We start from the raw sequence: 20,280 nt of genomic DNA on the forward strand, positions 1-20,280 counted from the left end.
GGGCGCGGGTCCCGGGCCGAGACCCTTCCCGGCGGGCGGGCGCGCTCAGCCGGCCGGGGCGCCCCGCTCCTCGGCCCCGGGGTCGGCTTTGCCCCCCGCGGGGAGCAGCCCGGGGCGCCGAGACAATAGCGGGCCACCTGGGAGCGCTCCGCCCGGCCGCCGAGGGTGGGGCTCCGGGGAGGCCGCGGGAACCAAGGGGGTGCGGCACCGGGGAAAGTGTCCGGGACGATCGGGCTTCCGGCAGCTGCCCCGCGCTGGCCGGGGAAACTGAGGCTCCGGGGAGGGCGAGGACTGCTCCAAGGTCAGCGCGCTGGCGGGCGGGCGGGCGGTGCTCGGCGACGGTGCTCTTGTGTTGCAGAAAACCCTGGGCTTGGCGGGGCCGCCAGCCTGCTGCGGGGGTCCGCGGAGGTCTGGGGCAGGCGGCAGCCCGTGACCGGCCACCGTGCATGGAGACGGACTTTTTGATGGAGAAACCCGAACTGTCGCAACCCGTGGGAATGATTCGGCTGTCCGAGGTTTGGATAAAATCCGCCCTGTTCCCTTTGGGGGATCCGAATGAGGGAAGACGCCGACACCTTCACTGCGGAGCCAAGGACATTTCTGTATAATCAGCGAATGAAAGGATTTTCTCAGACTCTTTCCCCCTTTTCCTTGAGGATTACTCCACCGTCCGCGGCTCCAGCGGGGACGGACGCGATGTGACCGGAGCCCGCGGCGCCTCCGTGGTCGCTGTGGACGCTGCCTGCACCGGGAGGACTTCTCACTCATGCCGCTCCGCCCCTGCCCCCAGCTCCCTTCTGATCTCACGAGACGGCTGGTTCTCATTTTCCGAGTTAAGTTCTATTTCCAAAACTGTTCTCTGGAGCTATAAGTGGATTGGCAGAAATGAGAGATTAGGAGCTGGAAGAGCCCTGTGTCGTGTCCTCTCGCAGCCGCCGCCGCCGACATGAAGTGCTTTTTCCCAGTGCTGAGCTGTCTGGCTTTGCTGGGTAAGTGGCTCTGCTTATCAGCCTGTCAGCTTCTCGATCGGTGTGAAAGTTTAACCTGTTCTTGGTGCCTGGGATTCCTTTTGTGATCTTTCCCACCAACACTAGGCTTTCAGGACAGCAGGAGGCAGCCGGTGTGGTGCAGAGTGCATTAGAGTACCAAAGGGGCCCGCAGTGGAATACTGTTTGCCTTTCAGCAGGCCTTGGGTGAAGCCCCTCGGCCGCACATGGGTGGCTTAGGAGGCAGGGATGCTTCATTTTGTGTCCGCTGCAATTGGCTCCTTAGAGGAGGCAACGTAACGCTGTTGGGGAAGGTGGTTTGATGATAAAATGGTGCTTTTTGTTGTTTTTGAAGGGGAGTAGGAGAGGTAGGATGGGGTTGAAGGAACGCTTTGTCTACCTAAGAAGTCTGTAAATGTATTTGCGGTGTATACCGGGCCTGTGTCTCCTTGCCAAGGAAGCTCAGCTCATAGTCCTGGCTGTTAGGGGTGTGTTAGGAGTGATTTTTTTATTGCCCCCACAGAAACTCCAGTACGAGAGAGAAACTATGGGCACATAAATTAGTCCTTGATTCCTCTCTCAAGGATTCTGTCCGCGGTGAAGATTCATACCCTCCATCCATTCTTTTCATCCTGTTGAACACATCTTGAGTGTGGTATCTGACAACACACCTCAGACATGGTACATTCTCTCTGCCTATTACCCTAAACCTCAAGAATGGACACACCCCCCACCTTCTCTTACTTTCTGTCCCTTGCACGCTGAGAGCGTGTCACTGCTGGCTTAGCATCCCCTGTCCAGGCACCGTGCTGTACAGGCAGTGAAAGCTGCTTCTGTGAACTGTCTCCACCTTTCAGAAGTTCACAGGTATGTGCAGTAAGGGTGGACTTTGAAGTTAGAGGACCCGAGTTTTAACCTCAGCCTCACCTCCACATTTGAGTCTCATCAAATGCTGTTGTAGCATTAAGGGACCTAAGGTGTTCGAAACACTGATTGCTTTGCATAATGCTTGCAACTTATAATAAATGTATTCAGTCAGGAGCTCAAACTTGGACGAGTGTTGGTATTATTGAGGGATCTTTACAAAAAATCATGATATTCAGGCAACAAGCTGAGACCGATAAAACCAAATTTGGTGGAGTGGGAGTGGAGTCTTTGGGCTGTCCTAGGTGGCTCATGCATGACCGAGTCAGTGTGTGCGTTCATTAGTGGCAGCCCTTCCCCAACCAGCACATACACACACCCTACCCCTGTCTGGCAGTGAGTTTAGTTGGCCTGGCCAGCTGATAGGATGTAGGTCTCTCCATCTCCCAGTGCTCAGGCTGAGGCAGGTCGCCCTCCCTTTGCCAGTGTCTTAATACTGTATTTGTATTTGTTGTGCTCTGTCATTCATTTCGTATCTGGGTTTGAATCAACAATCAGTGATTCATGTGGATTCAAGAGGATGCAAACCAGAAAAGGCCTCTGAGAGGCTGGTGTGGAGTGGGTGTGTGGCTGAGGCTGTAAGGAGGGATGAGGGGAAGGGGAGGGTATGGGGCAGGAGAAGGAGCCATCAGTAGGAAAACGGAAATGTGACATTTGTGCCTTTTGTTTCTTTCGGCTGCTCAAGAAACGAGAGGCTGCCTGCTGGTCTCTCTGCTATCCTCTTTGGGCAGCTCTGTGGAGGCGATCTGGGACCCTGGCACCAGGTGGGTGCTATCATCCCCCTTCCTGGGTCTCCCACCTGCAAAGACAGGCCGTGGAGGAAGACACGCATCCAGGTGGTAGTGACGGGGGATGGTGGCAGAAGGCCGGATGTGGGTGCAATGGGGACATTTGGAACCGTGGACAGGTAGACTAGTGCCTGGTTTTGAGCCCACTGGTGGGCCCTCCTCTTTCCTCACCACACCATAGCTGAAAGCAGGCAGGGAGGAGACCTGGCTACTACTGTCAACCTGGGGGAAGCCCAGGGTGTTTGGGGGAGGCAACAAATCCTGTATTCCCGGCTTATTTCCTGTTTCCAGTCTGGTGGTCTGAATCATGTGTCAGTATTCTTGTTGTGTAATGTGAATTAATGTGTAGTATGAATTTAAGACAGTAAAGAATCCTAAGGCTTTGAGCCTCTGTGGGCCATATACCTGGCGTAAAATTTTGCCTGTAAAAGTTGGATGAGGCCAAGTTTCTGAAAACAAGATGGATACAGGTACCAGCCTCCAGAAACAGCAACGTGAGTTAGAAAATCCTGGGTGTATGAGGGGACCACAGAATGAATCTCTTGAGATGCTCGACTCCACCCACATCATCAGACCTATGCTCTTCTGCCCCCTTCTGTGCTAAAGGCAGGGATTTGGATGAGGTTCCTCTCTCTGCCTGTTGGGGTACTGAATCTGCTTAAGTCTTTGTTCCTGTTTTCTCAGTCCCTGTGTCCTTCTGTTGCAGCCCAGAGTGGAGTCATTGCTGCTGCCACAATCCTTGTTCCAATTTCAAAGCCACCTTAAGCCTGGGCCTGGTACACCATGCAAACAGTAAAATCTCCACTACTGAGAATGGATAGAGCCAGAGGGCCAGGGAAAGAGAGAGATAGTAAGGGCTGGTTGTGAGTGTGAACAAGAGGGAACGAGGGTGGAGGAACCGGGCGCCTGCAGCTGTGTCTGTCTGTGTGAGTGACTGACGTGCGTGATGGTACCACCGTGGGGGAAGAGAGGAGGATTTGGGTCTGTACGCCCAGGAATAGAATAATTGGGAAAGAATAATGTAGGCTGTGGATGCAGAAAAGCACATTCTCATTTTGCGTACTATGAGGGGTTGAACCTCCCTGGCCAGTGCTGATGTTACAAACAGGTTGAAATAGCTGAAAATTGTTAGCAGTGAAAATGTGGGAGACAGGCCACCTCTGGATCAATGTAGGAGAACCTGTAGATGGCCAACTGTCATTTTGTTTTCTGCTGTGGGGTAGAAGTTCATTTGCAGTTCTGGAAGCCACTGTTTGAACAGGATGGAACAAAGTAATCACTTTTCAACTAGTAAGGAGAGAGGCCAGAAGGTGCTTCCAAAAGAGACTGAAAGAAACTTTGATGTACTGTTAGGCATGAACTCACAGGCAAGACTGGTGATCAGAGGCTGAGAAGGAGGAGGCTGAGTGAGGGGCTGAGAGGCGCTAAAGGCAGGATGGGCTTCATGGTAGTGGATGAGTAACCACTGCTGTCTTAACACTGCTCCACATGTGGTCTGCGTGGGTGAGGAGGGCATTTCGTGAGGGTGCTGCCGAAAGGAATTCTTGTCAGGAGGACTAGACTGGCTCAACACCTTTTATGTTAGTTAGCTTCCCATCATTATAACAGAATTAACTTAGAAAAGTTTCACTTGGTTCACAGTTTTGGAGGTTCCTGTCCATGGCTGATTGGCTCTGTTGATTTTGGCAGCATGCCATGGTGGAAAGGCATGGTGGAGCAGATTCACTCCCCATCTGCTGGGAAAGGAAAGAGAGGAGGAACAGGGGACTAGAGCAGGCCATACCTCTCAAGGGTCCGACCTACAGATTTCTCACTTGGCCCCTGCTAAAGGTTCCATCATCTCTCAGTACTGCCATCCTGTGAACCAAAACTTTAATACACGGGCCTTTGGGGGACATTTAAGAGCAAATAGTAGCATTTAAAATATTTATTTATTTTGAGAGACAGAGAGAGGCAGATATATATATATATATATATATATATATATATATATATATATAGAGAGAGAGAGAGAGAGAGAGAGAGAGAGAGAGAGAGAGAGAGAGGGAGGGAGGGAGGGGAATGAGAATATGATTGAGAATGAGAATGGGTGCACTAGGGTCTCTAGCTACTACAAATGAACTCTAGACGCATGTACCACCCTTTGCATCTGGCTTACTTGGGTACTGGGGAATGGAACCTGGGTCCTTAGGCTCCACAGGCAAGTGCCTTAACCACTAATCCATCTCTTCAGCCCTAACAGCTTTTTTTGTTTGTTTTTCAAGGTAGGGTCTCACTGTACTCCAGGCTGACCTGGAACTCACTCTGCAAAAATCACTGAGTCACCTTTGGGCACCCAGGAGTGTGTTCTGGCCCTTTGGCTGTATTTTTCATTTCAGCAAGACTACTGTTATTACTGTAAGAGCAGTAATACCAACTCTCTGAACTCTAGTCCTTACTGTGAGCCAAGCCCTATTATTCAGTCCTCAAACAACCCTGCAAGATAGGTGCCTTATATTATCATCTCATGGATGGGATTGTTGAAGTCCAAGGAGATATGTAGCTGGCTAAGGTTGATTAATGGTCAGGTTGATGTGCTTCATGGTATTTGGGCTCCAGCTCCTTTGGTCTTGTTCCTAGTGCATGGCTTCCACTGTCACCAGCATGTCCATTTTAGCCCCAGCCATCTGGAAGGAGGGAAGAATTCATGAAGTGTCTCATGTACTAAGGTTGCCTCCTAGAAGCTATGTGTATCACTTCTGCTTAAGTCTTTCATCAGCCAGAACTTGTTTATATGTCCACACTTTAGCTGCAAAGGAGGCTGAGAATTATTCTTGTCCTAAGTGTCCATGTTCCCTGCTTAAAATTTGGGGTTCTGTTGCTTTAAGGACAGAACAGATTTTGGTGAATAAATATGGGCCTCTGCCATAGCCACCAGCTTGTAAGTGGCGGAGTAGGATTTTGAAGCCAGCCAGAATCTTTTGGTTCCAAATCCTGTGTTCTTTCATTGAACAAACAGCAACCTCTGTTTTGAGACAGAGACCTAATCTATGGCCTGTAGGGACCCTTCTTGGAAGGCATGAGCTAGGTGAACCAACAGTTATTACCTAGGAAGCAACATAAGCCAGCGTATAATTAAACAGAACATGTGTGTTGTTGGCAGTGAGTGCTGTGTTCATAGAACACTTTCCATAGCATGACCTCTATCAAGTTCTTTTTTTTTCTATCAAGTTCTTAACGACTGATGCCATATTTACTACAAGAGCCTATAGCCTTGGGCCTGGCACAAGTAAATAGGAAGGAGTTCAGTAAATTTTTTTTATGAATGAATGGTTTCACACAATACATCTTTTTTGTTGTTGTTTTTTCAAGGTAGGATTTCACTTTAGCCCAGGCTGACCTGGAATTCACTATGTAGTTTCTGGTGGCCTCCAACTCTGATGATCCACCTACCTCTGCTGGGATTAAAGGCGTACGCCACCATGCCCATCTTAAATACTTGTTTTTTTTTTTTTTTTTTTTGTGTTTTGTGGCCCTGGTCTTGGCCTCAAGCATCCTAGGGCAAGTGGTCTACCATTAAACTATATCCCTTCCCAATCCTTCCAAGGATAATGCTGTTTTCCTATTGGCTACTGTTGCAGTCAGGTTCGCATTGCTGGCAGAAAACACCAGACCAAGAGCAGCTTAAAGGCTTACAGACTTGAGGGGAAGCTCCATGATGGCAGGGAAGATGATGGCACAAGCAGAGGGTGGACATTATCTCCTGGCCACCATCAGGTGGACAACAGCAACTGGAGAGTGTGCCAAACACTGGCAAGAGGAAGCTGGCTATAACTCCCATAAGACCACCCTCAACAGTACACTGCCTGCAGGAGGCTCTAATTCCCAAATAAATCTCCCATCAGCTGGGGACCTAGCATTCAGAACACTGAGGTTTATGGGGGATACCTGAATCAACTACAACAGCTACCTTGCTCAAGATGAGGCTAAAGGAGATTAAATAGTTTTTCTCAGAGGGAAGAGTTGTTAAGTTGACAAAATCAGAACCTGAATCAAATTTTTTCTGACTATGGAGGCCAAGCTTTTATTCTACCAATCAGGGCTTCTTCACCTCCTGTTTCTTGTTTCTCTTGAGGTAGGCTTTCTCTAGGCAGGCTGACCTGGAGTTCTAGGCTGGCCTCAAACTCACAGTGCTCCTCCTACCTCTGCTTCCCGAGTGCTGGGATTACAGGTGTGTGCCCCCATACCCAGCTTTTCTTCACCCTTTTTTGTGCCATGCATGCGAATCCTTTTGGCAGTTTGGTGAAGCCTCATAATCCATTCTATATTTAAAATTTAAAAGTGGATAAATAGGGCTGGGGAGATGGCCCAGTGGTTAAAGGAGCTTGCTTGCAAAGCCTACCTAAAGCTAGATGTACAAAGCATGCATCTGGAGTTCATTTGCAGTGGCAAAAGAGGCCCTGGTGCACTCATTCTCGCTGATTCCATCTCTCTCCCTGTACTTGCAAGTAAATAACTTTTTTTTTTTTTAATCAAAAAGAAGAAACGTAAAAATGGATTAATTGGGCTGGGGAGATGTCTCAGCAGTTAAAGGTGCTTCCCTGCAAAGTCTGCTGGCCTGGGTTGGATTCTCCAGTACCCAGGTAAAGCCAGATGTACAAAGTGGTCCATGTGTCTGGAGTTTATTTATAGTGGCAAGAGACCCTGGTATGCCCATACTCCCTCCTGCTTCCAAATGAACACATAAAAAGTTAAAAAAATAGCTAAATAATAATACATGTTAGCAAAGGAGATCAATTACATTGAAACTATAACTGAAAATATCTAAAAAGGGCAACTTCATGATTTAGCAGTGTACTTAAAAAAATATTTGCCAACACTCGGGAGGCAGAGGTAAGAGGATCACTGAGAGTTCAAGGCCACCCTGAGACTATATAGCTAATTCCAGGCCAGCCTGGACCAGAGTGAGACCCTACCTTGAAAAAAGAAAATTGCAAGCAAAGAGAGGAGAGAAAGGGAATGTGTGCGTCAGGGTCTTTAGCTGTTGTAAACGAACTCCAGATGTATGTGCCACTTTGTGCATTCTGCTTTACATGGCTACTGGGAAATTGAACCCCAGTATGCTCTGCATGCAAGTGCCTTAACCACTGAGCCATCTCTCCAGTTCAGCAAACTTTTTCTTTTAATGACAGTCAATTAAATAACTTCCAGCAGTGAGTCTATTGTAATTTGGCTATAGTGATGAGAGTAAAAGGGACGTTGAAGTATAGTTATGGACTTGATATGAAAGTGTGTGATTTCTGCTGTGACAAATCACAGGTACTAGAAACATAACTGTGTTGGAATCAGAGGATTTGTTAAGGTTCATTTAGAGGCCAGTGAAAATACATACCTCCTGAATTCTCTTCACAGATTCTGGCAGAGCTCAAAGTCAAGTACAACATAGGTGATGGTTGTTAGGGAAGGCACTAATACACTTGAATACTCTTTCTTGAAAAAACACTGACTTTCAATTTAAGGAAATTTAGGAGACCTGTGTGTGAATGCCCTCCCTGCTCTACCCCTGATTTTCACAGATACTCTATCACAGTGTGTTTTAGACAGCTTTGCGATGCTAGGATGGACATCCAACCAAACGCAGTTTTATGGAACAGGATTTATTTCAGCTACAAATCCAAGGAAGGTTCATCAGTGGCAGAAGCTGGCATCCATTCATAAATCCAAGCAGAGAGAAAGACCACCAGCAGCCAACACACACCAAAAAGCAGCAAGAACAAATCTGTAGGAAGCAGGATCTCCAGAGCTCAGACCTCTCTGTATACCTTGAACTATACAATTCAGATCACCTCCCCAGTGACACCTCTAGCCAGGAGGCTGGAGATCTAACTTAGAAGCTTTTTGTTTTTGTTTTTCAAGGTAGGGTTTCGCTCTCAGAGTGGCCTTGAACTCACTGTATTCCTCCTACCTCTGCCTCTGGAGTGCTGGGATTAAAGGTGTGTGCCACCACACCTGGCCCCCAAGTTACAGGCTTAACAAAGCACCTGAGTCTATGGGGGACATACATTCAAAGTACCACACAGTGTCTTCCCCAGTATGTAGAACGACAGGGTTTGGGTGGGGAGGGGGCCGTTGGATACCAGTCGAGTCCTGGCAGCAGTTATAATGGCAGTCGAGTCACCTTTTAGGGATGATGTTAGGCAAGAGAGTTGTAGATTATAGTAATTTGGGGTTTGGGCTTTAAAATCCTGAGCCCAGGTTGCTTCTGCTGAGCCCAGGCCTGGGAACTAGAAGAAGGGGCTTCAGGTGAGCGGTGGTGGTCCCTGGTCTTGGTGCACGTGCTGAATCATGGCTCCTTGATTAAGATTTTCAGGTTCCTTTGAGAGGGCCTCATTTGTCATGTGCACACACCTGCTTCTTTGCTGCTTCCCAGTAAGCACAGCAATTCCTTGTAAAATGATGGTTTTCAATTTAGGGCACCTGTGTGTGAATGTCCCCTGATTTTCAAAGAAATGAGTGGTTGCATCAAAATCGGGCTTTCAATTGCAGAAAATCACACGTTCCCAAGTTCCCTCATCAAGTACCTTCCAGTTAAGTGACTAATTGTGAACCACAGTGGCAGGTACTTTGCGAAGACCAGGCCATGGGTCCCCTTGACTGCAATGCCCAGGTAAGTGGAGTTTGTGCTTATTTCTCAACTCCATCTTCAGAAGGGCACAACTCGCAAACAGAGTGGAAGGATTTATTGTAGTGTAGCTTCCAAATAGTCGCCTGCCCCATCTTTACATCTTCTGCATCTATAATTACAGTAGCAGAAGAGAATGATGAGCCTGGGGCCCTGCAAGATCCTAAATCAAAGATTAAATTATATTAACTCTATCCTGGCTAGAAAGTGGTCAGATGTACTTTAAAAAGCTTTATAATAGTAAGAGTTCAGGCAAAGTTTCTGCCTAACCCTCTAATTAGTTCACCAGATACCATCTTCCCCCCATCTGCCTGAGGAGGCTTTGCAGAACACCCCCTCCCGACCCTCTAGGACATGGTAATCTAAGCAGCAGAGAAACAGAGCAAATTGATTTGCAAATACACTGGCCCAACACTTGATGACGCCTGCTGTGAGAATGGGTGTCTGTGGGACAGCAGCATGGCTTAACAGGAGCCAAAAAGGGAATTTTCTGTCCAGAGCAGGGAAGGTGCTGGCGTAGATCCTGAATCATCAGTCTGGAAAGGCTTTTGGGGAGAGCTAAAATTTTAGACATTTTGAAAGTTCTATGGAGTGACATCCCAGCAGGAGTGTAGAGAGCAGTCTGGGCATAGGGGTCTGCTTTGAGAAGATTTCTAGAAGGTTGGAGAAGGTTAAGTGTCCTTGGGCCAGGCACTAATGGTGCTGTGTTTGGGAGTTGAACACGTGGAAGACAGCAGAAAGTTGTCAGAGGGCATCCCGGAGGACCACTGGGAGAAGTGGCAAGGTAGTCCTCACGATAGTACCAGGTGTTGCCGGAAGTGAGGTGGTATGAGAATTTTGGGTTGTCTTTGAGAGCCGCAGAGCCTGTCTTGGCTCCTGACTGGGCTTTAAACGAGGAGTTAGGGTGTCTACTGTCACAGTCACATGAAACTTCAGTGGCCTCCAGGTCCTGGTCTTAGGAATTCAAAGAATTGAAGACCATAGACCAGAGGGTAAAGCTTAAAGAGATTGTTTTTGGATTGTCGGTAGAACATTAGAGAAGGAAAGCAGGCACACAACACTCCTGGGAAGCAGAAGGGGATTCTGGGAAGAAAAAGCCCACCCGGACTGGGATCTTTTCTAGTCTGTGAATGGGGCTGAGCTAATGGGGGTTTCTGCATAGGGAATCAGGTTTAATCCTTACAGGAATCCAGGAAAAGGAACTTTCTATGGAGAGACTGGGATTGATTTTAAGGAAAAACAGCCTTTAGGCAGAAAATCAAGGAGAAGCCAGATCCTTCTGTGACCTCTAGCAAGGAGGAGACTATAAGGGCAGGCTCAGGAACATCCCTCGCTTTTACTTTGGGGACTCTGTCACCCCTAAACTGCCTTAGAGGGGTCCAGTGGCGAAAGGGAAGGTAGAAGAGCTTTTATGTGTCCATCATATGACAATCAAAGCAGACATTCTGTGAAACTAAACTCAAAGGAAGAGAGTGTCTGGTTCCCAAGGGGCCTTCGTTCCCATTAGCTCTCAGGTGCCCCACCTTCTCTTCTGAAACAAAAAAGAACCCATTCTGATGCCAGGTGTGTTTTCTTCAGATGATGATTCTCTGATGCAGAAGAGTGTCCAGGCTTGCCCTAACTTAGTGTTTAGTTTTGTTTGGTTTTGAATCCACTTTTGTCTGCAGCACCCACTGTCTGATACTCCAGGGTGTAGTTGCACCTTCTCTTGGGGATGACCTCTGAGAACACCATCTCGTCTCAGCAGGGCTAGGGTCCACCTCTGCTCTTGCTGATGGTGATGTGGCAAGAGGCAGGCTCCTACCTTTCAAGGTCCTATTATCACACTCTTCAGAGACTACACTTATTGAGTAGTAATTAATGCTTATTCCCCCTGTGTGGTAACAGGCATGCAGCTCAACCCTGATTCAATTCAGCTGTAAAGCAAAACTGGGCCTACGCTGCATTGTTTCCACTATGAGCTTTGGCCCCTTATCCCTGCCCCTCGGCTGGGGAAAGTGCATGTCTGCCAGGTGTTTCTGAGGCCTCTAAGGGGTCAGCTTCCTGACCCAAGAGCTGCTTTGGGCCTCAAGGACCTTGGATTGTTTGCATTAGTGACCTTGATTGACTTTGTCAGGAAGTTCTTTCAGTGAGGAGAGGGAAAGGGTGTCACTGAGCAGTCACCCTGTGCTGCAGGTCAGACCACTCCTTCCTGTCTGGTCCAGACAAGGACACATTCTGTTGTTTGTTAAAGACTTCCAGGGAGTGTACTCACTGTGTAATCAAAACTACCCTGGGTTGCAGAGATGACTTCACAGTTATAAGGCACTTGCCTGTGAAGCCTGAGGACTCAGTTTTGATTCCCCAGGACCCATGTGAGCCAGATATACAAGGTGGCTCATAGTCTGGTGTTTGTTTCCAGTGGCTAGAGGCCCTGGCATATCCATTCCCTCTCTCTTTCTTTCTAATAAATAAATACCCCACACTGCACTCCACAGATGTGTGCAAATAAAAGAGGAAAATGAAAAAGAGAAAAGCGGGGTGGGGGAGGAAAAAAGGTCTGCCAGAGAATATCACAACAGGAATTGTAAATTTTTATTGAATATTTGATTTGAATTAAACCATAATTTAAAACAGTTAATGAAATGCTGTAGGAAGCTAGGTGTAATGGCGCATGCCTTTAATCCCAGCACTTGGGAGGCAGAGGTAGGAGGATCGCCATGAGTTTGAGGCCACCCTGAGACTACATAGTGAATTCCAGGTCAGCTTGGGCTAGAGCGAGACCTACCTTGAAAGACCACCACCAACAACAAACATGCTGTAGGAACCAGACATGGTAGTACACCCCCTTAGTCCCAGCACTCCCTAGGCTGAGGTAGGAAGATCACCATGAGTTCGAGGTTAACCTGGGCTAGAGTGAGCCCCTGCCTCGAGAAAGAAAACAAAACAAAAAAACAAGATAGATAGAAAGTAGGGCCTGGGAATGTGGCTCAGTGGTAAAATTCTTGCCAACCCTGCATGAGTTCTGGGATTTCATCTATAAGACAGAACAAGGAGAAACAAACAAACAAACAAAAAAAAAAAAAAAGGAAATGCACAAAGTGTGGAAGGTCCCATTTGTCCCCATGTGCCTTACAGATATGTGTATATGTATGCATCGATATGTATATGTATGTATTTTCTGGATTTAATACAGGTATTTTCAGACCCTTCTCTATATGTATACTCAAATACAGATTTTTTTTTTCTGACATAAATGCAATGGTACAGAACATAGTGTTCAACAACGTGATTTTTAAAGGGGTGATTTGCTTCCCTACTTTCTCAAGCTTAATTTTATAGTCATATCAGAACTGATTTGGTTACTTTATAGCTAGATGAAGCTGTAATTTGTGAAGACATTGGGGGATAGTGAAGCTCATTCAATAGCTGAATAGTGGAATAATTTTGTCTTGCCCTATCAAGTAAGTGGCATAATAAAAACACTACTCTTAAATTTTAATATATTTAATGAAAATAATTGATCTGTTTATTCTTAATATTTCCTTTGAAAATGAATAAATTTGACAAATTAAGCACATTCATGTTTTACTGACCTATTGTCATAACGTTGAAATCATGTTAAATGAAAATGTAGCCTATTGGAAATCTGTTTAGAAGGCAACCATAAGCATTGGGCTTTGTGTCTGGCTCAATCAAGTGTTCTTGTTTATTCATGGACAGAAAAAACCAAGCATTCCTACATGCGTGGTGTCTCCAGCTCAGGGTGGAGGACTAGAGTAACCACGAAGCTCTGGGCTGCCAGCTCCACACTTAAGACTAACCCTGGGAAGGACACTTTTCCTCTAGCCTGCAGAGCTACTGCTGTGAAGAGATTATCATTTCAAAGTGACGACTTACCTCTTCAGGTTCACTGGTATGACTTTCATAAAACCCCAAAGCCAAAGTGGTTCACCTTTCCACTGGAGTTTTAAAAATTGTTGCTGCTTTGGATGAATAGGTGTTGGATTTGCATAGCACAGCAAAGCTCTGGAACATCAGTTTGACCTGCTGTCACCTTTCTGTCTTCTGTTAGAATCTATTTACATGACTTTTGCCTAAAGACGGTTCATCAGCAAATATTTGAGTGCCTGCTACAAGCCCTTATGGTTCTGTTAATTCCAATGCCAAAAATTAAAAGTTAGCATCATGGTGAACATTTGAAGTAATCATCTGATATGTATTTTTTTTTAAATTTTTTATTTATTTATTTGAGAGCGACAGACACAGACAGAAAGACAGGTAGAAGGAGAGAGAGAGAATGGGCGCGCCAGGGCTTCCAGCCTCTGCAAACGAACTCCAGACGTGTGCGCCCCCTTGTGCATCTGGCTAACGTGGGACCTGGGGAACTGAGCCTCAAACCGGGGTCCTTAGGCTTCACAGGCAAGCGCTTAACCGCTAAGCCATCTCTCCAGCCCTGATATGTATTTTTAATCTTTAATAAATAGAGGAATTAATTTAAAACACTGACACAGGGAGCTTTTTTTTCTCTCTCTGTGTGAGGTCCTTTCTTTCTTTCTGTTCTTCAATGTCCTTCTTGTTTTGTTGTCAGTTTTGTTTTTTTTTGTTTGTTTGTTTTGAGTTTGGGTCTTACTCTAGGCTGACCTGGAACTCACAGTAATCCTCCTGCCTCTGCATCTCTACTGCTGGGATTAAAGGCATACACCACCACGCCTGGATTTGGCTATTCTTTTTCTCTAGGGATGCCCTGATGAAGGGTCTTTTATAAAAAAGATGTGACTACCAGTGATGACAGGCTGGAGGAACTGAGGTAGGAGGTGGTTGGTTAAAGGGAAAATTCTTTCTCATGAGAATTCCCAGATAACCTGATTCCTGGATCCATGGAATGCCATTATAGACTGCTAGGGATTTTTGGCTCTCTGAGGATTGGGAATTTCACTCTTGGCTCTGGATTTCTTGAAAGCCAGAACAAAAGAGAAGTAAAAATAGAAAAATGGCCCACTTGCCATCAGAGAGGAAGAGGTAGTGTCAGTGCCAGGCTTTCTCTTATTGGGCTTGTGCTGTGGTGAGGTTGATTTGTTTCTCCTTATAAGTCTCTCTCCTGATGGTGTGATTCCTCTCGGAGCCATGGGAGGAGACTCAGGATCTCGCTAGGTTTGTTTTCCAGGGCTCAGCTCATTGGGGTCACCCTCTGCTCCTGGGGTCAACTCTAAGCAGGCGTCCCTCTGCGCTTTACTCACAAGTCACTGTTGGCCTCTTGGGAAGGGGCTTCCTCTCCCCCAGGAGTCCCCAGTGGGCTGGCCAAGCTGGTTCTAAGCTGTGCCAGGGAAGTGGCCTTGGCCTGCAGCGGCAGCTGCTGCTCCTGGGACCTGTGTGCTGGGCCCACGTCCCCAGGCTTTCCTGACTTCCCTCATCGGCTCTGTTTGGCAGTTGTAACACCATGATTTGGAGATGGCTGGTCTCTTAGGAATTCTGCCTCACAGATGCACACATTTGTTATTTTATTAGAGGGGTGATTGTGCATCTGTTCCACCCTCACCCCCGAACTAGACAGCCCTGTATGACACTGCTTGGAGATGATTTGCTGAGCTGGTCCATAACATCTTCTGCTGTTTCCCTACAAAGCATAGCTTACTGAACAGTTTTGCAGTTTAATTTCTGGTACTACATTATGGGGGGGGGGGAAGCAAGATCATATTCCTCCTTCCTTCTCTTGCATTGGGCAGTGTTCTCTGGCAGGGAGCCTACCTGTGGGCTTCTTGGAGGGAGGAAGCAAGTCCAGATCTAACATACCCCTAGACTTGCATTTATTTTGGAATAAAACAAGCCTTTATAAGTCTCCTGATCAAACTTTTATTTATTTATTTATTTGGGGGTTTTCCAGGAAAGGTCTCACTCTAGCCCAGGCTGACCTGGAATTCACTATGTAGTCTCAGGGTAGCCTTGAACTCACAGCAATCCTCCTACCTTTGCCTCAGGAGTGCTGGGATTAAAGGCATGCGCCACCATGCCTGGCTTTGTTCAACCCTTTTATTCTAAAGGTGAATTACTCAGAGAAAAACTAGTGGCCTTGGGTAGGGGAGAAAATTGTTGGAAAGAGGACTAGAAAATTCTTTGAGCATTGTCTAGGGTGTTCGTTAGCTTTGTTTTATTTAAAACATTACACTGCAAACATTGCCTTTCCATTCTTTCCCCCACTATAGAGGAGCTACAATTTCCTGTATAAGGCATTGGGGAGAGCAGAACCTCGCTTGAGGATAAAGACAGATTCAGTCTTCTTATCTCTATTTTAGAGGAAAACAAGTGAATAGGAGGGCCTGGCCTTGATGGTAAAGATGTGATTCCATGCTGCCATCAATATTCAGCACCTCCCATCCTGGAGCTGGTGCTGTGCTCAACAGGAATCTGACTCTTTTCTTCTGCATCTTTTCCCTTTTGCAAATGTGCAGGCATTCAGCTTTAATCAAGTGGGTTTTACTCTGTGATCTGTAGCTGGGATGACTGAAGTCATGGGGAGGATTTTAAGTAAGTAATCTCTTAAGACATTCAGAGTGTAATCTCCGCAGTCCATGAGCATCCTGCCTATATCTGGGAGATTTGTGAGGGTTCTGCAAAGGAGGCTGCATGGGGACTGGCATCCTTCGGAAAGACTGGGTGTCCTTCTGGCTGGTGACAGGTTTTTGTTTGCTGTTGGCCTGAGGACAAAGCCTGCTGTTCACTTTCCATGTCAAGAGAGTTCAAGATGCTCCCTGAATGTGACCAGTGTGTTACTAAATCTCCATGCTGGTACCAAGGACAATGACAAGCTAAACTGGCGTGAAGGTCCCATCCCAGCTCATTCATGACTCTGTCGTGTGTGCCTGGGGTTGGCTCCCAGGGAGATGCTGCAAAATTGAACAAGGGTCTGCTGCTTACAACCTCGACCCGGTTAATCAAAAGTGGAGGATCTGACATTTTTATGTGCTTTGCATAGAGTTTGAATGTGACTTCATGTGTGTGCTGTGTGTGGCACTGAACTGGATTGCAGTTGCTCAAGTTGTCACGTATTGTCTTTGTGTTTCACCTCCTACCAGCATTAGCGCAGGTTCCTGCTACTAAAGGTGTCCTTCCAGAGCCTTTGGTGATTATGCCTGTGAGTGCAGCCTTTGATACTTTCTCTTAATAGAATGATAAAATACACACCAATGTAGACTAATTAGAGAGATTAGTTCGAATTAGTAAAATGCCCAAATTAACAAATATTTTCCAAGAACTTCACTGTTATTACTTGTAAGTAAATATTGTAACTCAAACTAGGCTAATAGAGTGCCTAATAAAGATCCTTGGGGGATCCTGCTTTAGGAAAGAAGTAAGAATGATTTGCAATTAGCAGACCAATTGTTGATGTAAATAGAGCTCCTGAAATACTAGATTGTGCTTGAAAATCGTTTGTTCTCTTAAGTATTTTAAATAGTCCCTGTGAAAGCCCCAGCATGCTGTGGTTTATAGATGTATAAGGACCAGCCTGTATCAGCAACATCAGTGATTCCACTTTAGTGATGTCTTTGATCCTTGCCTCCCAAGATTAGGTTTGCCTTCTCTTCCAGGTGCTCTCAAAGCACCTACATTTGTCTGTCATGACGTAACCTGGTGCACTTACAAGTATGTAATATGTTCTTGGCAGAGTGTGCCTGTGCAGATAGGACCTTTGCTGGTCTGCATGCCTTATCGTAGGGTCTACCAGGAGGTCTTCTGAGGTCAGCAGTGAAGTCAGGCAGCTAGATAGGTGCACATGTTATTAATGACAGCAGCGAAACCAAACTGGGTATTACTTTCATAATTAATGGTTTAACACACTGGATTGTAGAGAGAGAGAAAAAAGAAAGAGAAAAGGAGAGAGAATGGGCATGCCAGGGCAAACTCCAGATAACGTGTGCTACGTTATATATTTGGCTTTACATGGGTACTGGGGAATTGAACCCTGGGTCCTTTGGTTTTGCTGGCAAGTGCCTTGACCACTAAGCCATCTCTCCAGCCCAGTACAGAGATTTTGTAAAAAAAAAATTGTCATGGTGTCTCACAATTCTTTTTTTTATAAATATTTTTATTTATTTGAGAGAGAGAGAGAGAAAGAAGCAGATAGAGAGAAAAGACACATATGCCACCATGTGCATCTGGCTTATATGGGTACTGGGGAAATCAAATCTGGATCCTTAGGCTTCACAGGCAAGTGCCTTAAACTCTGAGGCATCTCTCCAGCCCATGACTCTTTTTAGTTCTTGCCCAACATAATTATTAAGTTGAACTGGGACCACAGAGTTAAGTGTTAGGTCAGCCTGGGCTAGAGTGAGACCCTCCCTTGAAAAAACACAAAACAACAACAACAACAGCAGAGGTTGCAGGTCAGCAGTGTTTTAGGCTCATCCCGCTCAGTTAGTATGTATTGGAATTGAATGCATGCCCTAATCAATGTGGTAATGTCAATGAAAGCATTTGTAAAGGAAGCCCAGAACTTCAAATAGCTTGAATTTGTACTCTTCTGATATAGATGGGGATGTCTGTGTGGCTAGAGAGCCTGGGTCCTCTGAATTTCCCATGACGCTTTTAAGACCCTTCTCAGCCTCAGATGGAGATGTATGTATTTGGGTGGAGTGCTGTCACAGCGCAGAGAGATTTGAGATGGAAAGCAAGGCTAGGAGCTGGTTGACCAGAAGAGGAAGAAGAGACTTGCCCAGCTGAAGGAGTTCTCTCTTCAAGGCTGCGTGACCACAGTATTATTTGGCAGTTGGTATGTGCCCACAGAGCTTTGGTTTGAATCTTGAATGTCCATCAAAGGCCCAGGTGCTAAAGGCTCAGTTGTCAGCTATTGGGAGGTGGGGCATAATGGGAGGAAGTTGGGTATTTGGGGACATGCTCTTGAAGAGTTGATTGAGCCCCTGGCCACTTCCTGTTTATCTCTGCTTCCTGGCTTCCAGGAGGAGTGCTCCCTCCCTTGCTCCCTGTCATGACTGTCTGCTCTGCTATAGTCCGGAAAGCCACAGGGCTGGGCAAACATGGCCCGACACCTCTGAAATTGTGAGCTAGAACAAACCTTTCCTGTTTTAATTTGATTGTCTGAGCCATCATGTCACAGTAGTGAAAAGCTGACGGACCCAGCATGAGCTCAGTTACCTTCTAGACATTAACAGTCCTTGAGAGACTCCTGTGGGCTGGTAACTTGTATGTGATGAGCTGTGGGCTCGACTGGAGCCCATTAGTCCATCTGAGGCTAGGGTTGAACGGAGGAGAAGGCCCAGCTGGGCGTGCTAGAGAAGCCCAGCTCTCTGGCCCAGGTCCTGCTCCCTATCTGTGGAACTGGGAGTTGGGCCCAGGGTAGGACTTGGACCAGAGCTACCCAGTCCTCTACTGTGAACTGCTGTGCATCTGTTTGGATTTCATGGCTGTCTTACTAGTTTCTGTGCACAAATGTCCAATTGTGCCACCGCATTATAATGCTCGGTGTTTTCTCCACACGCAGGATAATTCTAGTTCAGCTTGATCAGAGCTCGCCATACAGCACCCGCCAGCGCCAGCACAGGATGGGGGTGGCGTGTGAGGGGAAGCACAAATAGATGAGCTGGCCCCCGCTGGTGGTGGGCACAATTGATTGCACATGCGGCAGCCATTCTTTTCTCTTCCTGTGGGCTCTGCCCAATTTAGTTCGGATGCTACCCCTCCCTGCACATCTCCCCAGGAAAGGTGATGCTGCTTCTAGGTCTGGGGTCAGTGCTGAATAAGCCAGCCATGGCAGTCCATAGTTGAGATGTGGACGTGTGACAGGACTGGCTGGGGGATGCTGGAAAAATCTCTCTTTAGAATCACCAGAAAATAGAAGGTTCCTTCTACTAGACTCTGAGAGGCAGCTATTTTATGACCATGAGGAAGACAATTTTGTTGAGTGAAAAATTGAGGAATAACTAGGTACCTGATTGAGCCCTGTAGACTGAGCCATCCATCCTCTATCTGTTTTGTTCTTGTTTAATTCATGTGGCATTGAAGGCAACCTGTATCAGATACTTCCTCAAAAGAGCATGAAATAGAATTTCTTTCCATAAAACCATGCCATTCAAATTGTCATCCAAAAGCATGCTATTCAGAGGAGCCAGTGATTAGCCTTGGGGTAAGGCAGAAAGAAGAGAGGAAAATGTATTGGCAAGAAAGATTTGAGGGAGGAGATTGAATCTGGAGTGGATCCTAAAGAAGGATTAGGATTTGCATAGGAAGAGCCTGAGAGCATCTGAGGAGGACGGTGTGAGCAGAAGCAGGAGTGGCTGTGGTTCTGTCAGCCAACAGTGAGACTGTCTTCTAATTCTACAGCACCTCAGATTGTGTGCTAGAAGTTGACACTTGATTTGTACTTGGGGCCGAATTGTAGGCCCTCTTGGGCAGGGAAGAGACTAATGCACGTGGACCTTGGGGATAGTAGAATTATGGAGCTGTGAAGCAGGTCGGCTGGAAGGGAAAGAAGTCAAGGCTGAGTGGCCAGTTTAATCTGGAACAATTCATTTGTGTGTGTTGGGGGCAGCGGTGAGATTTGAGTAGGTAGCTGTCGGTCAAGGGGTGGTGGTGAAGACCAGGAAAGTTGTAACATGCCTGGTGAAGGGCTGAGTGGATTTTGCGGGAAAAGTCTGCATGCTGACTCCAGGAGAGTGAGCTCAACCAGCGACTCAGAAAATGACATGCAGTGGAAGTTTTGGAAAAGAGGCAGGTTTTAGGAATGTGTCCTTTGCTTTTTGCCTTTGGGGTTTTGAGATAATAATGGAAGATCTAAGTAAGAAGACCTTAAATCCATTGAAAACATGGATTAGGCTGAGGAGAGGAGGAACAGCAGTGCATGGCAGATTGCTGGCCTTTGTTCCTTTAGGGCCCCAGTGACGCTAGGCTCCACCCTGACTTGAATTGCTCATGGCTCCCCTGAGAAAGG

At 46.7% G+C, this 20,280-nt stretch overlaps 1 protein-coding gene across 2 annotated transcripts in view; it reads left to right on the top strand.

Annotated features, from left to right (window-relative positions):
- Window positions 1-433: 433 nt before the first annotated feature.
- Igsf3 (immunoglobulin superfamily member 3) overlaps window positions 434-20,280 on the top strand; it is a 111,630-nt gene continuing 91,783 nt past the window's right edge. Inside the window, exon 1 of one of the 2 annotated variants that reach the window (XM_045138882.1) lies at window positions 434-989. In XM_045138882.1, coding sequence (XP_044994817.1) covers window positions 947-989 — 43 coding nt within the window. In that variant the 5' untranslated portion in view covers window positions 434-946. The remainder of the gene's footprint in view (window positions 990-20,280) is intronic. The other variant, XM_004667521.2, reaches the window with a different exon arrangement.

The sequence above is a fragment of the Jaculus jaculus genome, chromosome 19 (genome assembly GCF_020740685.1).
Source record: "Jaculus jaculus isolate mJacJac1 chromosome 19, mJacJac1.mat.Y.cur, whole genome shotgun sequence".
In the NCBI taxonomy this organism is placed as follows: Eukaryota; Metazoa; Chordata; class Mammalia; order Rodentia; family Dipodidae; genus Jaculus; species Jaculus jaculus.